The sequence below is a fragment of the Pelecanus crispus genome, chromosome 1, assembly GCF_030463565.1.
Source record: "Pelecanus crispus isolate bPelCri1 chromosome 1, bPelCri1.pri, whole genome shotgun sequence".
Classification (NCBI taxonomy): Eukaryota; Metazoa; Chordata; class Aves; order Pelecaniformes; family Pelecanidae; genus Pelecanus; species Pelecanus crispus.
In genome coordinates, this window is record NC_134643.1 from 227,197,064 (window position 1) to 227,214,507 (window position 17,444).

Below are 17,444 nucleotides of genomic sequence, written 5' to 3' on the forward strand. Positions count from 1 at the left end.
ATGCCGCTGTGGAGGATGGGGAAGAAAACGAGGCAAGAATCTAGGGTTTCCACTGACAAGGGAGAAACAAGTGTCCTGGGCCATCAGGTAACCAGGGAACCGTGGGGCAGCGTAGCCTGGGTATGCAAATACTCAGCAAACAGCAAATTTCCTTCCTGCTTGGAATACCAACAGCCCAGCCACCCGCAGGGCCCTCCTACCAGCTTTGCTCTCGCGCTCCGACGTCATTCCTCCTCCCTGGTCATCCAGCCTCTCCACAGAGTCACCGAGCTCCATTTCAGGACACTCGTTGGGGCGTCCATATTCACACACACAGAAATTCGGTCATTTTGTATTGAGGGCCGTTAAATAAGGATGTGTAGCCTTCCTCTTGTGACCCCTTGTACCCAACCTGCTCCTGGCTTTTGGAGAAGGCAGGGTCTCATCCGTTCCGCTGCCCCCTCCACTTGACATTTGTTAAGAAACCCAAAAAGCCAGAGGTGACTTAACCGCTCTGTTGTTTCTTAGAGGCCTTCGGGAGGGATGCACTGACAGGGTGAGTATTGGTTTTACCCACCTGACCCACACTGTGTGATTATAACACGATCACCATCCCAGCGAGCTGTAGACCACAGATAACATTAACCAGTCACTCCTGCTGACCGTAAAACTCATCCGATTTTAAGATAATTCTTGGGTCCCAAGGAATATTAAAACAAGACCTTCTTTTGCACCCGTTGATTCTTACCACTAAAACGATTCTGGGGTTGGGCGTATGAGATGGAGGAGCAGTGTATTTCTGGGATGGGGCTCTCCCATACCGGGTTGTCCGTACCAACCCTCTCTCCTCGCTAGGTCATCCTCCCGCAGACCATGGACCCAGCTGGGGCTGCAGACCCAGAGGGCATTCCTTGCTTTATAAATCGTTGCTCTTAGTGGTCAAAATGGGATCTTAGAAATCTCCGTAAGAAAGTGTAGACGCACACAAGTGACTCCTGTTTGTACTGATTCCCCTGCAGAACCGAGAGGGTTTGTGTTTGGGACACTGCTGTATGATGGCTCATCTCAACCACCGGTCCTTGGCTGTTGTTCTGCACTGCTTCCCTTTTCCACCATTCCATAAAAATGTTGTTCCTGTAAATGCTTTGAGCACTCCAAATACCTAGTGGCAGATTTCCTGCCCGCTTATTCTCCGTATTCCTAAATCCGAGACGCTTGCGGATCGCGGTCAGAGTTCTGCCTGTGGTGGGAGCAGTGCCTGGTGCCGCTGGTGTCAGAGGGGAAAAACCAGACCTTCCTGAGGTCTGATATTCTGAATTTGTAACTTTTTGAATGATTTAGACAACGTTATGCTCAACAAGAGTTCATTTATATCACACATAGTGATATAAATAGTTGACGTCTTCTGTGCAGTGCCTCCTGGCTTCTTCTAGAAGGACTGTGCAGATGTACTCCGGGGTAAAATACAGGATTTCAAATAGCTGAGTGTAACACGGTGCTTTTGGCTCGCTGGAAATTACGCCTATGCCAGACTTGGTGAGACATGACTGAGTTAAATAACACATTAAGGGAAAAGATCCAAGTTTGAGCAATCTTTTTAAAAAATGCTTATCCTCAGTCCGCTCGCGGCTGTGCTTCGTGGGAAACGAAGAGGCACCGGCACCAGGCAAGGGTGGGTGTGAAGGTGGTTGTGGGAAGCGTGCGTTGGGCATTGGGAAGGGTCTGGTGCGGAGCCCGAGCAGGTCGCTGGATGCTCCCATTGCCTCTGTGCTTCTTAGACCTGGGCCCTGAAGAACAGACAGAGAAAACGGGACAGACATCATCCAGGCATCGTCCCAGGGACACGTGTGTGGCCCTGAGTGCGTAGCTGGCCGTGCCGTAGCTGGAATTTTCCTCCCAGCTCCACCTCTGTTCGGAGAAGGTCTGCGTTGGTGGGCCAGGGCTTGCCGGGGCAGTGAAAGCTCTTGAAGGTGTTTAGGGTTGGCTTTTCTTTTAACAGCCAGAAAGTCTGTTGTAGAGTGTATAACCACGTGTACCCCTCCTGAGCTTTGAGGTGCTGTGGTTGAAGAGTAGTCCAGTCCACGGCCGCTGCGCTGTCCCTGGATGGCAGCAGCTCCGAGCCGCAGTCACCGTCCTTCGGTTTCTCCACTGTGGAACACGTTAACTTCTTGCAGGGCTTGTGTCAGGCCTCAGGTTTATTAAAGTCCCTCCACATCATGTGTAATGGAAGAGAAGCGCTAATTCTTGATGGTCTCTAGCACTAGATGCTTTTATGTAAGGTTTTGGTATCTTCAACTTGCTTGTCACCCACTTTCTTCTAATTTTGTAATCGCTCCCGTCTCCAGCAGCATAAGTAAGTGTGTGGAGGAGACCAGAACGATGGTGTGTGGAGGAGACTGAGCTGGGATGGAAGGAGAGTCCCCCAGAAAGCTACAGAAACTGCCGATTCCAGACGTGTTATTTCTCTTCCTCACCAAGCAGCACATGTTTTGTGTCTAAATATTTTTATCATCTTGCTCCAGTGTGAAAGTTGTCTCTTGACAAGCTCCCTCTGTTTGGCTCGGTAGCTGCAGAGAAAAAAGGCGATTGCCTGCGCAGCGTTGCCGGCGATTCCGCCTCAGGAGGAGAATCTGTGGGTTTTGCAGAGCGGCAGGCAGGCGGCAAACTTTGCAGAGATTTCTAGAGGCGCTAAGATAAGCCCCCTGAATATCCTTACCACATTAGTGGGCACGGTGGTGTTGGGTTGACAGTTGGACTGATGATCTTCGAGGTCCTTTCCAACCTTAGTGGTTCTACTTGAGTTTTACTTTGATTCAAAAGTCATCCAGCCACCAAGCCAGGAAACGTGAAATTAATTATTACGTTACCCGTGATTGGTTTAGTGGTGGACTTAGAATAGAATCATAGAATCATGGAATCGTTTAGGTTGGAAAAGACCTTTAAGATCGTCCAGTCCAACCAGTAGCCTACACTACCAAGTCGGTAGTAGTGTTAGGTTAATGGTTGGACTGGACGATCTTAAAGGTCTTTTCCAACCTAAACGATTCCATGATTCTACGAGTAAGATTAAGTTGCGTGGCGTCTTTTTTTTTCCTATTTTCTGGTGCCTTAAAAGCGCCGGGTTGGCAGCCAGCGGTTGGGCTGACCTTGCAGGAGGGCAGGCTGTCCCCACCGCTGCTTCAACGCCGCGCCGGCCGGTTCTCTCCCAGGTGCGGATGGCACTCAAGAACGCCGAGAAGGAGCTGGAGTCCCACTGCAGCTGGGCTGCGCCCGAGGCCCTGCAGAAGTGGCTCCAGCTGACCCACGAGGTGGAGGTCCAGTACTACAACATCAAGAAACAGAACGCGGAGAAGCAGCTGCTGGTGGCCAAGGAAGGGGTGAGAATTTCAGCGTCTTGTCCCGGGTCCTCCCCGTGCAGCGCGGGGGGAAGGTTTTGGGGAATGCAACCTGCAGAGTTGGTTTCTCTGCACCTTCTTTATTTCCCTTTGAATGCCTTAAATTTGCATTTTTCTTTTCAAAGCGCAGCACAAACCTTCGTAGAGGTGTAAGTAGGGGCTGAAAATGATGACGAGCAATCGTCTCTCAGGGCACTGCAGGCGCTGAGCTGGGCACGCCCGGTGGCTGCGGTAGCTGGAGCCCCGGGAAGGCACAGCGTAGGAATCGCACTGCGGGCAGTCAGGAAGCAGAAGGTTTTGCACCCGTTAAGCATAATCCCTGCTCTAGGTGATTTATGTACACAAGCAACAAAATTTCTAACATATGCCTGTGATCTGTAGCGATGAATCGTTTCTGTATTCCCAATTGTTTAAACTTTTCTGTGCCAACCAAAAAGCGATGAGCTGCAGGGAAGCTGTTGTAACATGTGTTTGTCTCCGCGGACGTACACAGCAGCCAGAGCTGGCAGCGTAGACAAACGTGCCTGCCTTGATATGTTTTTATTCTGAACATTTTAACATTTCAGTGGTTTTCCTTTTGCTGTGTCGGTTCTCATGTCCACGTCCTTGGTTTGTCTTTTTGTAAGTCTCAAGCTAATGCCACTAGATCTGTGAACCAAAATGTGTGGAGACTTTGATTTTGAATATACGCTGTGCCGCAAAAGGAAGGCAAAAAGACCAACCCCAAACCAAAAAACCTCCCCAAACCAACAAGCCTAGGGCATTAGCAGTGTTTCTCTGATAGTTTGCTCGTGGGAAAGACAAAACAAGGCTCGATGGGAGAGCCATTCGCTGTATGAAGTAGCTGGTTCAGTTCCCTCTGACTCTCAGAAAATCAGGAGAAGAGCCAAGGAGGAGCATGAAACCCGCAACCTGCTTACTCGCTGCTGGCGAATTCCTCACCCACCGTGTTAGGAAGAACAAGATCCTTCAGTAAAAACACGATTCACGCTAGTTACGTGTGTGCAGACAGCTGCAGGGACTATTTCTGTCTCAGCCCGTCCAGGATGTTCTTGTCCTGGAGGAAACGTAAGGTCGTCTTCTTCCTGTGACCTTTTTCTGTTGATGTTCCAGGCTGAAAAAATTAAAAAGAAGCGAAACACCCTGTTTGGAACATTTCACGTTGCTCACAGCTCATCTCTAGATGACGTTGATCATAAAATCTTAACTGCAAAGTGAGTATCGACTTAATATCTTCCCTTATTTCTGCCTGCCTCTTTCACCCCTCGTATTACAGACACGAGCGTACTGTAGCCCCTACAGGTGCTCTTGGCCTCATTTTGCTGAACTTTTGTTCTGTTGACTTTAGTTAGCTGGGTTTGGACTTGTTCCTTTTAATCAATAACCTTTTGATTTTATCTGTGTGAAACAAGAAATCGCAGTTATGCAGAGCAATTAAAAGCCCTGTCAAAATGAGGATTTAGGAGGATGCAGTGTTCTTAAGCAATTATCCCTGGATATTTCAGTCGTTGCTGGTTTTGTTTTTTTTTTTTTTTTAATTCCTGTATTCCTGAAAATGGAATGAAAGATGTCTCAAGTATTAGGATACAAAGCTGAACCGCTGGACTCCCAGCTGCAGACAATATATGGTGCGTTTGTCCGTCGTTCCCTACATTTTCCCTTGTTTGAACCTTGCTTCCAGGCAAGCGCTGAGCGAAGTGACGGCTGCGCTGCGGGAGCGCCTGCATCGCTGGCAGCAGATAGAGCTGCTCTGCGGCTTCCAGATCGTCAACAACCCGGGCATCCACAGCCTGGCATCGGCCCTTAACATTGACCCCAGCTGGATGGGCACCCCGCGGCCTAACCCCTCGCACTTCATCATGACTGATGACGTGGACGATTTGGACGAAGAGATCGTGTCTCCCATGTCCATCCAATGTACGTAGTCTGTGTTCGCTGCGCGTGGGGAGTCTGCGTCTGCCGTGCTGCCGGGTGCTGCAACATGGGGCAGATCTGGGACAGCAGTTCAAATGTGTTAGGAGGAATTAAGGTATCTCAGTTGGTTTTTAAATGACCGAAGACAAATTATTAGTTGATAAGGGTCAGGAATGTCCAGAAGTGCCAGACCACCACTGCTGGGGTAGCTCAGAGCCTGTTAATTCCATCAGAACTAGTCACCTGTAGATGTTATCAGTCGTCGTTTAATCATATGTTCAACTGTTGAACCAACTCACTGCATTTAAGCATTTACAAAAAAAAGAATTACCCAAAGGCATGGGCTAGACGCAGAAAAGTGAGAAAGGAAAATGAAGTGCATTGTCCTGATCTCCCCTGGGCTACAGCACTTGTTTGGGATACGAAAGGACTTGAAGACATCCCCTCCTCATGCACAGCTTTGGACCTGCACCTCTCGCCGGTCCGTATGGGGAGGAGCAGCCTGCTGTGGTGACGCTGCCTCCCCGTAACGAGCCATTAAACATTTCCTGGAGCAAAGACTGAAACCCCAGTGCCCCGTCTCCTGCGCGGGTGTTGTAGTCACCAAGGCGGGCGTTCTCGCCCTCTGTGTGGGTGACTGTTCGTGTACAGAAGCGCATCAGCTGCTGTATGGAGGAACGGGGCTGCTGGAGACACGGGATCCTGCTCTCACGAGCCCAGATCTCTCGAAGGGATCGAGCTTGGGTCACCCTGTGCCTGTTGCTCTCTCAATTGCTGAGTTCTTGGATTAAGCGAAGGCTGTCTCCTTCTCCGCAAGAGGTTTGTGAACCAGTCCTGAGTACTGCTCCCATGTTAAACTGACCCAGATTCGGCCTTGCTTCTCTCCAAAATGCATTTTCCAAATGCGTTTTCCAATCTCTAGCTATTGCACAAGAGAATGGGAGGCCTGAAGAGCGGTTCCAGCCGCTCTGACAGCCGCTCTGCGACAGCTTTCTGAGCTCCAGCTGGGAGAGGGGAGCTGACAGCCCTAGCTGCAGCAGCCTTCTTGGTTACCTTGGCAGCCTTCTTGCCAAGTGCAAGGTCCTGCACCTGGGACGGGGCAACCCCCGGTATCAGCACAGGCTGGGGGATGAAGGGATGGAGAGCAGCCCTGCGGAGAAGGACTTGGGGGTGCTGGTAGATGAAAAGCTGGACATGAGCCGGCAATGTGCGCTGGCAGCCCAGAAGGCCAACCCCATCCTGGGCTGCATCAAAAGAAGCGTGGGCAGCAGGTCGAGGGAGGGGATTCTGCCTCTCTGCTCCGCTCTGGGCAGACCCCACCTGGAGCCCTGCGCCCAGCTCTGGGCCCTCAGCACAAGGAGGACATGGACCTGCTGGAGCGGGGCCAGAGGAGGCCACCAAAATGATCCGAGGGCTGGAGCCCCTCTGCTCCGAGGCCAGGCTGGGGGAGTTGGGGTTGTTCAGCCTGGAGAGGAGAAGGCTGCGGGGAGACCTCAGTGCGGCCCTGCAGTGCTGAAAGGGGGCCTACAGGAAGGGTGGGGAGAATCTTTATAGCAAGGCCTGTTGTGACAGGACAAGGAGTAATGGTTTTAAACTGAAGAAGAATAGATTTAGACTAGACATAAGAAAGAAATTTTTTACAGTGAGGGTGGTGAAGCACTGGCACAGGTTGCCCAGAGAGGTGGTCGATGCCCCATCCCCAGAAACATCCCAGGCCAGGTTGGACGGGGCTCTGAGCACCCTGGGCTGGTTAAAGCTGTCCCTGCTCACTGCAGGGGGTTGGGCTGGATGATCCCTAAAGGTCCCTTCCCACCCAAAGCATCCCATGATTCTATGTTTCTACACCTGATTCGGGCCGCTCCCTAGAGCGGACTTCATCCAAAGTCTGTTCAGCTGAGTAGGAGGTTGGGAGGAGGAGCAGCAGGGTCTCGGGGCTGGCGGTGCGCGCTGCGGGAGACGCCCGTATGCGCCATCGCCATCGCCATCCCTCCCTCCTGGTTTGGGGCTCTGGTCAGATGCCGTGAAGGTCTGGAGGCAAGTGCTGAGGTCGGGCTCGGGGCGACGGAGGCAGAGCACTGAGGATTTGGGTAGCGTGCGGGATGTTTAAGGCAGGAGGAACAGGGGATTCGCATGTTTCCAGGGCTCAGCAAACTTGGGGGTTGGAGCTGGTGGTTTATGGGGTTGGGCGTGCGTAGGGACAGTTTAAAGCATCAAAGGGTTAATGGTGCCCTACTTAGTAGTCTCTGCGATTATCAGTGAGCATCAGGAACCGAGCTAGACAGCTCTAATGAAACCCTTGCAAAGATGCAAGCGAGGTGTTAATGAGAGAGGCATGTCCGAAGTCCCCGAGTCGCACCTGAACCACGCTTCTTTCTGCCTCGGCTGAGATTTTCGCGCTTGCCGTTCCCACCCGTCCAGCCACCGGCGGCGAGCCAGCCCGCCTGCCTCCGCGCCGCAGCGCTGAGCTGCAGCCCTGCGGGTGGTAACTCCCCGCAGCAAGCACTGAGCACCCACGTTCCCAAAGCAAGGCAGCGTTTGCCTTTCCCCGGAGGACTTTTTTTTCTTTCCCCTGTGTACAAAAACTCCTCCAGGAGAGAAGCGCAGAGTTTTTCCTCGCCCAGATGTGCTGGGGATGTTGCTGAGTGCCCGTGATGATTCTCCCGGTAAATCACAATTTTTCTCTCTCCTGTTCATGCCCGGCTGGCCCATCCCAGATGCAGCCTGGCTTTTCGGGCGCAGGTTCAGTGACCGCTCATCTCTGTCCTCGGAGGATCAGTCCCTCTGGAAATACCCTGGTTTGGTTCTCTTCAATTATATTTTAATTTTTTGTTCTACCCTCTGCCCTTTTTCTGGACTAAAATACATACACAAATTTTCCAACTTTCTAGCATGGAAAACTAATGAATGTACTTCTCTTCACTGAGTCATCAGCATCTTTACTAACCCCCGGGAAGAGTCTGGTGGGATGAAGAAGAATCACAGTTCGCTGTAGCTCTTGGGTTTTGCTTTTTAAAAAAAAAAAACAAACAGTTATGAAATCTGGAGGGTTGTTTTTAATTGTTTTTACCCCTGATGTGAGGATTAAGGATTCAGGCTAGGCCAGGAGGAGGCGGTGACGTTCCCTTTCCCATCCCACCTCCCCTGCGCAAGCTTTGCTCGCAGCCCCTCCGCTGCCGGCCGGGGCTGACCCCCATCCCTCCCCGCGGGGGCTGCTGCCGATTGCCGTGCCTTTCTTCCCTCAGCATCCTTAAATAAATTGAGCAATGCCGCTTATTATGCTCATCTGGCCCCTGGTGCCCTGATGCCGGGGCCGTGGGGACGGCACGCTCCGCCCCAGCGACGCCGAGCCTCCTGTTTTCGGCTGGAAGCCTTCCCCACGCGGAGCGCTGCCGACTGCCGGCCGTCGCGGCACGGAGGAGGAAGAGCGCGTGGCAGTGGTCTTCCTCAGGGCGATGAGCAGGTTATTTGGCCGAGGTCGATAAAACACGGGCGGCGTTCTGGAGCGGAACGCTCTTTGCGGGAAGCGAGGGTCCGCCGGGGCTGTGCAAGGCGAGGTCTCAGCCCTCGGTCTGGTGCTTATCGTGGGGTAAAGCGTGCAAAAGGAGAGCGCAAAGGCTTAAGGTGTCAGGTTGGTAAATGAGTGGAACGCCAGGTGAAAAAAAAAAAAAAAAAAACCCTTAGGGGAAAAAAGCGTGGCCCGGGAGAAAAAGGAACCTGTAGCAGAAACCCCGGATCCCCCAGTTAGTTATTCCGCAGAGCTTGGATCCCTGTTAGCCCCCCCAAACCGAGACTCCTCTTCTAAACTGCATCCGCGCCAGCAGCGGGCGAGCCGGGATCAGCCGTGCTGTTCCTGTCCCGGCTGCCTCGGTTAGCAGCGCTGCTGCTGCGAAGGCGCAGCGGGAGAGCTGGAACAGCCTCCGCCTCTGCCCGTCAGTGCGCTCCCCCTCGCCTCCGCTGGTCGGGTTTTTGCAGTCCCTGCCAGAGCAGAGGGATTTTTATTTTTTCACCTTGACTCCGCGTGACTCAATTTCACTTAATCTCAGCTCTGGAGCTCTTAAGAGAAAAAAAAAAAAAAATCTCGAGATAGAAAGCAGGTGGTATAAAGGTGGTATAAAGGGGGTATAAACCGCCAGGGAAGGTTTAGGTTGGATATTAGGAAAAATTTCTTCACGGAAAGGGTGGTCAAGCATTGGAACAGGCTGCCCAGAGAGGTGGGGGAGTCCCCATCCCTGGAAGCATTCAAAAAACAGGCAGAGGTGGCACTTGGGGACATGGTTTAGTCTAGTCTACCCTTGATTGGCTTAGAGTAGACTTGGTAGTGTAGGTTACTGGTTGGACTGGATGGTCTTAAAGGTCTTTTCCAACCTAAACGATTCCAGGATTCTGTGATTCTAAGAGCTCCAGCGAGAGGTTCGTAGATGGGCGGTGTAGTAAAGCAAGAGGTTGCAAACCTGAGCGATGGGACCCTGTGAGAGGAACGGTGAGCAACCTTGGGGATGTGGAAACAGCAGAGCTGCCTGAATTATTCTTCCTTGTTCCTTCTTGAAATACGTCCCAGCCGTGATCCTTCAGTACCGGAGTTGTTGATGAGCTGCGGGAGGTTCGTATTTCCTAGTTGTATGTTTATATAGCAGTGATTTGCTGGTTCTTCGATTCCCAAAGGAGCTCTCCTCCTCCTCCATTTCTCAGCTTTCCTCTCTGTCCACCTTTTTAACCGTTTTTACATTTATTTCTTATGCATATAAGAAATCCTGAACAATCCTGAACACCTTATCTCCTGCAAAAGAAGGAACATCTTGTGTGTTAAATCACAGCTAGTGGATTAAATACAGCCGGGCTGGCTGGCTGCCGGGCGGCGACGCGGCCCGGCACATTCCTTAGTTTTCCACGTGTAACGCTCTGCCTGATCCGAGCGTGCGGAAATCTCCGTGCAGGCGACGGTGCCTCCCTCCGCCTCACTGAAGGCAACCCTCTGGCTCGGGCGCAGCGCGTAGGTGGGGTGCAGAGGTAGCGCAGGCTTGGTGCAGAGACAACCGGCTGAGCTCTCTGGCCGCTGGTACCTGACAGGTAAGACGATGTGGCCAGAAAGATCATTATGATCTTTAAAAGCTGTTAATTAGCTGGTGACCGTGCACTGAAGGAGGCAGTCCAATTTGTTTCTCCAAATCGAGATGAATTTGCAATCAGAGAAAAATATTTTTCAAATGGAGCGTGTCTCTGATCAGTAAGCTAATTATTGAACAGACTGGGAACAGATGATCCCACCTGTGGACCAGAGCTAGAATTTCAGGCGTGGACTGATGACGAAAGCCTGTGCCTACCCAATTAATACCACGGTTACTACACATCTGCCACGGTTACTACACATCTGCCACATGTCCCAGCCGTTCTGCCCTGCAGAAGGGTGCAAGGCTGGGAGGTTTCTGCATCTTCCTAGAAACTTTCCTGCGCCGGGACACAAAGCGTAGCTATACTTTGCAACCCAGCTTTTGGTCCCGCATTCCTGCGCCTTGCTCCAGGAATTGCGCCGGCACGACAATGCTGGCAGCAGGAGCAGAGCTCCGGGAGTGGAGCTCGCCTCTCCAGCTGTAGGTGCCGACATCCGAACCGATCACCAGAGGCTCCCTTTTTTGGGCTGTGCAGGGAAATAGTACCACCAAGGCGTGAAGCATCTGAACGGTTTGGATGTCTGCGTTAGGATGAAATGAATCGTGCCCTGAAAGTACCGACTTCTTCACGTTCACTATAAAGGGAGCCTGGGCGGTAGCTCCAGTGTAAAGTTGGGTAGGATGAATCACGCAGGCAGTTTCTGCTTCAAGCAAGATGATCAGATAAGGTGTTCAGAAAGCACCTACATGAGGAATGCCAAACGTAGTTTCTCACGGGCTGGGCATTAATCCAGCATGTTAAGCAGTAGCGCCAGCTTAATGCTGCTTATGCCTTAAACCGGTGTAACTTACGGCACAAGGTGGGATGGCTGCAGGGGCCCGAGCAAGCGTCCCGGTGACAGAAGGCACGGTGCTGTGGTGGCATAGCCCTGGCCGTGGGTGGCAGCTTTACGGCGGTGCCTCCTCGCTGATTTGACGTTCGGTCTCCTTCCAGCCGCCTTCAGCCTTCTCCCCTTTTCTCTCATTGCAGCTCCTGCCTTGCCCGGCACAGTTCGCCAGCGCCTGGTGGACCCACAGCACGCCCACGGATCTCAGAGGTTGGTAGAGAGTTACGTGCAAGGCCAGAATGAGTCGGGCCAACCTGCCCATTACCGGGCAGGCAGAGTCTCTCTCCGTCGAATGCACAGCCTCTCCTCTGGACAGTCTTTCAGTTCCGACCTTCCCGGCACCAGCCCATCATCTGCTGCCACCACCGCCTCTTCCACCTCTTGCTCCTCATCCACCACCACTGCATCTGCTCCTGCTTGCCATGTCCACCCTATCTGTTACCATCACACCACCTCCTCTTATTTCCTTCAGATGGACTCCATCCCTGATCTACCCCCTCCTGATGTCACCTCTGGAGTTCGCTGTCGCACTGAGAGCTTTGGGTATATTGCTGTTTCTTTTCTAGCTCCCTCTTGCCTGCTGTGTCTCAGAGCTGATGCTTGCTCGGGTGCTCTTTCTCCCAGATTCCTCGTGTCCTTTCCTTTTGGGCCTTTGTTGCTTTTTTTTTTTTTTTAAATATCCACACGTTTGTTTCTTCAACCGCTCTCCCGTGCCAGCGGACCCTCTAAGGAGTGCTCCATGGTCCATTCCCATATCTGCGAACTCGGTGGGTGCATAAACCGAGGAGGTGCTGTTGTTTAACCATAGCTAAGCAAACGAGAGTTGCCTGGGCACTCGGTTATCGCTAAATAAGTCAGTCTTTCGCTTGGGTGGTGCATCTGTGAGAACAAAGGTAACACAACCAATCAAACACTGACCTTATTTGAAGCCTTGACTTGTTGGGGGTCTTCACAAGCGAATTGCAAAGGAAAGACGATGGGTGGATACTGTGAGACAGTAGTGAGTGCTGCTGGAGGGTTTGAAGTTTGCGCTGTTCGTAAGAGGTGGCAAAAAGCAGCATTCAGGCATTTTGTGTTTCAGAGCGGCTCTCTACCCTCTGTTTTGGTAGGGGAAGAGGCGTGGTTGTGTTTTGGCTAAGGAACATCTGAATAATGAGGAGGGAGTTGGAGCTTCTTATTGCTGGATCACTGGCTTTAGCTTGGTAGTAAGAGCCGGCACGCGATGGCTCTTTGGAGACCTACGTGCGATAGGATCTGAGGGACTGGTTATCACCCGCATCCCTAAATCCCTGACCTCTCCCGATTCACTGCGCTGGTGTTAGAGAGGCAAAGGACCGGATGGGCCATAGATGCGGGAATCCTGTCTGGTCTAACTGGGGTGCTGCGAGGGAGCCTCCGGCAGCCATCCCGAGTTCAGGAGCGTTCCGTACCCCAAGCAGAGGATCAGGTTCCTTGGGTGGGCTTTCTTCCGAACAAGGTCCACGGGCAGCAGTCGCTGGAAGGTCCTCGCCCCGCCTGGGTCACGGACGCAGCCAGCTCCGGAGCGCTGTCTGAGCCTGCGCCCGTTCGGATGCTTGCTTTAAACCCCCGGCTGAGGCGTGAGCGGAGCGTGTGGTCTGCGTGCTCTCTAGGTCAGGGGCGTTGCAGGTGCTCAGTGCGGAGCTGTTGGCACCGAAGCGGGTGGTGGAAAGGCTGCGATGGGCCATCAGGGAATCCCGTCCTCCTGCCCCGCCGGGGAGCTGCCGGTGACCACGGCCAAGTCATTTCGGCGCTCTGTGCCACGCTCTCTCCTTAGTAAAATTAAAAATTTTAAAACAGCCTCCTTCTCCTCAGCATTAGAATCATAGAATCATAGAATCGTTTAGGTTGGAAAAGACCTTTAAGATCATCCAGCCCAACCAGTAACCTACACTACCAAGTCTACTCTAAGCCAATCAAGGGTAGACTAGACCAAACCATGTCCCCAAGTGCCACCTCTGCCCGTTTTTTGAACCCCTCCAGGGATGGGGACTCCCCCACCTCTCTGGGCAGCCTGTTCCAATTCTTGACCACCCTTTCCATAAAGAAATTTTTCCTAATTTCCAACCTAAACCTCCCCTGGCGCAGCTTGAGCCCATTTCCTCTCGTCCTATCACTAACTACTTGGGAGAAGAAGTTAGGGACCAGACTTCTGGGAAAAGGCTGGAAATCTCTCAGCGAGGAAGTCGATAGGGGCAATGTCCTTTCGCGTTTATTTATCCAGGCAGGACGCCATTCCGAGTCACCGCATCTTCATTCGTCCCGGCGCGTTGTACCATCACGCCTTTACCTGTAGGTACCTCTGCCCTTAGGCGTAGGTTCTCTCCCGGCATCATTTACACGCTCTCTGTTTTGGATGTCTCACCCCCTCGCTAACTTGTGTGTCTCAAAGCCGGGCTGCCTGCGCATCGCTCAGCCCGCGCTGCCAGAAGCGGCGCATCTAAAGCCCCGAGCAGCCCCAGGCACGTTACGGATTCTGGAGTGTCGTCGGCGACTGCACCTGCTCCACAACGGGCAATTCAAGAGCAGCATCTTGGTTAATTTAGTAATATTCGTTTGGGGATTACGAGAAGCAGCGTAATTAAAATTTAGATTAATTACTGCCAATTTGAGTTCAGCTGCAGCTGTCCCAGTTTGACTGATAAAAGCTGGGAACGCTTCTGGTAACACCGCACGGTCCCTGTTTACCGTCGACCTTCCTGCCTCTGTAGAAAGGAGGGCTTGAAGGCTGATGTGCTGTTTCAAAAATAGCTGTATAAACATGATTTTTTTTTTTTTTTTTTCTCCAGCTGAGGCCTGTGATACACTTAATTGCTGACCAGGTTAAAGTCTCAATCCCGCAGGCTCCCCTGAGGGTGGCAGAGGGAAATGCAGGGTGACTTTGGGATCCCAATTAGAAAGGGTGATGGTGCTGAGAGGTCATTAGGAGAGAATAACTGGGGTCTTCTCCTTATTCCCCGCGGGCATTTAGTAGCTTGTCAGAACCTAATTGGTCACCCTTCAGTGGAAGGTAGGAGCGTTTTCTCCCTGTTCCCGTAGCAAAGACCGCCTGTCGATGCAGGGTAATTGATTTAGCAGGGGAGTTTTGCAGAGTAAGAACCTTTCCACCTAAGATTTGCTTCAGCTACACAATAGCAGACGACTCCAAAATCCATGCTCATCCATTCTCTGTTCATTTCAGAAAACAGAAATGACGAACTGGGTGCCCAAATGTGTTCTGATTTTGTTGCTTTTCATTTTCTGTCAAACTGCATCGTTGGCAGATCCTGCTTAGGTGCGTCTCTAAGAGTACTGCCACGAAGGCATGCCACAGCACCAGCCAACGTATTGCTCTTTCTCTTTTGTATAACCAGTCTTGGAGGCCTTTACATGCATCCCTCGAGCTCCACAGCCTCCCAAAGAGGCAAGCAGAACAGATGGGGAAGCTGAGGCTGAGAAAGGCCTTCCAGGGAGTCATTGCCAAGGATGAAAACGGAACCCAAAAAATTCCTGGCTCCCTTGGTAGGAGGAGAGTGCTACCTTGAGTGCTTTGGGCTGCTGGATCGCTTTAGCCTCTCTCGCATCCAGCAGGTGCCAATGTTGGCGAGACCTCACGAGGGAAATCGTCTCAAACAAGCCATTCCCCCAGAGAAGGGCTCGGGGATCGCTTCTCTCTGTGCCAAAGTCTGCTGGGGGTTAACCTGGTAGGGACCTTCTCTCCAGGCAAGGCCAGCGCGTGGCCGGCGAATTGCTTTAATGAACTCTTCACTGTTTGCTTCTCTTTTGCAATTGGCTTCAGAGGATCCGGTGCAAATAAGGTCAGAGCTGTTCCGATGTTGACGGCTGATATGTGTTTTTTTAATGTTAATGGAGGGGACTGGGTGTCCCTGGGTGGGGGGGAGAGGGGGTGGAGGGTGCTGTGTGCACAGAGGTTTCTGCTGCCAGTGCCTGCTTCAAGTGGTACCCGTGCATAAACCTGATGGAGATGGGAGCGTAGGACCAAATCCCCACGCTGGTGGCCCTTTTCCCACCGGGAAGGGAGGCGGCAGCCAAAGCAAAAGGAGGGTGTTAGCAAGCCGGTGAGAAGAGTAATTTGCAGCTCTTACCGAACGGAAGGGAAGAAATTGCGCTTGGATTTGCATTGTAGGGGCTGTTTCTAAGCCCCTGACCGTGCCACGCTGAGCACAGCAGCATAACGAAGCCGTCGAGCAAATTTGATTCTGCCTCGGGGGGAAGCCTTTGCTGCCCTGGTGCCACGTGCTCGCTAGGTCTGTAATGTATAGCCTTGCACCCATGGGTGCTCTCGGTGGAGGGCAGGGAGCGGCCGGGGCAGCAAGGTCTGCGTGAGGCTGGCAGACCAAGCCCTGCTTTAGTGTCAGACGCCCTTGAGCCGCTCCTAAACTTTCCTACAGCCCGTGGCCTGGGTTGTGCAGACAGCAGGAGCCCACCAGGACAGATCGTTCAATGGGGTGCAGAGCTGAGGAGAAATAAATATTTATTCTGTATCATCCTCCTGCCCTCTCCTCTCTTTCTCCACCGCTGCCAGTCTTTCCTTACTCCACGCTTTGCTCTCCGCTTCTTTTGTTTGCAAAGTCAGTCCATCCCCATTTTCTCACCCTCCCTCATTCACCACGGTCGGTTTGGATTCTTGGAGCGGCACGGTAGGAAGCACAGGTGCAAGCAGATAAAACAGCAGCCACGCGCGCATCCTGCCTTGACGTAGGTTAACGCCGTCAGCTTCGTAGATCGTAAGCGTGCCCAACTGCATCGAAAAAAGCGGTGAACCCCGTGACAGGTATTTCCATGTCCGGTTGTCTGAGGTTTTCAGGAGGGATGAACGCTTGGTAGTCCCTGCTGCACCGCAGAAGCGCTTGCTCTGAAGGCACCTTCCCGTGACACCGTCGAGGCTGGCTGTGCCCCGGGCCAGCGTTTCCTCTTGAAAATGTGCCATACGGATAAGCTTCATGAAATGAGCAGGATATAGGCCAGCCCTTTTTGGCTGAGCCTCACCCAGGATGACCAGCAATACCCTGGCAATGTTCTTCCCTCCCCTCTTGTCCCAGCCTTGGGCTCGGGAGCGTCCCCTCCTGCTTGCTTTCTGGCAAAGCCAGCTGCATCCCGGGAGTCATGTCCCCATGGACGCACCCCTCCCGTCACGCGCTTACCTGTGGGAACCGCCAGAAAGGATCATTTGGGGCTGTGGAAAGTCCCAGCAAAAGTTTCCAGCCGCTGGCGTTCGGTTCTGAAAATCGGCCCCTGCCCTTGGGTGCCGCGGCGGGGACTCGGGAGGTCCCTCTCTGCACGTGCCCCAGTGCCCCGGTCCGTCGGCCGTCGGGGTGGGTTAGCGGCCCCTCGGCTCGTCCCCTGCCGCTGCCCGACATGGTGAGCGCTCTGCCGTGTGCTGCATCTCGGCTGCCAGGGGTCGAACAGCAGCTTCGCAGAGCGGCCTGGGGTTGCTGCTGCTGCTGCTGCTGCTGCTTGGGGTCTTCTCCGCTGCCCACTGCCTGTGTGCCACTTGGCGTGCTGGTGTCAGCGGTCGCGGTGTCTTGCCTCTGCCCTCCGGGGGTTTATTCTTGAGTTACAGCTGGATAAATAACGAATAAAATGGGTGAGCCTAGCACCATTGGGATATTTGAAAAGTGCGTGCTCGTAGGCTGTTTCCCCTCCTCGGCTCCTTCAGTCCCCCTCTGGCCAGCAAGCCAGCGTGCCCAGGGAGAAAAAATTGCGATCCAACCTTGTCGGTGCCGGCCATCCGCTCCGGGACAGGGCATCCCCAGGGAACAGCAGCGACAGCCACGCCTGCAACGGGGACGTGGACCCCGCAACCCCACCGCCGACCCCTCGATGCCCAGGGACCCTCTGCTGCCGTGAGAGCGGTCCCGGGAGGAGACGCAGTGGCCGCGGTGCGCGCCGAGGGTCTGCGCCGAGCTGCTCGCCGGCGTCGGCCAGAGGCAGCGTTTCGCTGCCGTCTCGCCGGGGCGCGGGACCAGCTGTCCAAGGATCAGGTTCCCAGCGCCTGCGCTCGGGAAGAAAATCCTCCTGGACCGGAGGATGTTTCTCCATCTGCTGTCGTCATTTTCTCCACACGCTGCCGTAGCCGGGGGTTTGCTTTTGTCTCTTCTGGATTTAAAAACTGCAGGACCTTGTGAGAGAGGGGGAGAGGC

The 17,444-nt window shown here is 53.1% G+C and overlaps 1 protein-coding gene across 4 annotated transcripts in view; it reads left to right on the forward strand.

Moving 5' to 3' along the window:
• The window catches only part of STIM1 (stromal interaction molecule 1), a 117,093-nt gene that overhangs the window by 95,323 nt on the left and 4,326 nt on the right, over positions 1–17,444 (forward strand). Inside the window, exons 8-12 of one of the 4 annotated variants that reach the window (XM_075716660.1) lie at positions 3,189–3,356; positions 4,488–4,588; positions 5,056–5,291; positions 8,003–8,083; positions 11,427–11,826. In XM_075716660.1, the coding sequence (XP_075572775.1) occupies positions 3,189–3,356; positions 4,488–4,588; positions 5,056–5,291; positions 8,003–8,083; positions 11,427–11,826 (986 nt within the window). Of the gene's footprint in view, positions 1–3,188; positions 3,357–4,487; positions 4,589–5,055; positions 5,292–8,002; positions 8,084–11,426; positions 11,827–14,654; positions 14,831–17,444 lie in introns of those variants that run through there. The other 3 variants (XM_075716681.1, XM_075716665.1, XM_075716673.1) reach the window with 3 other exon arrangements.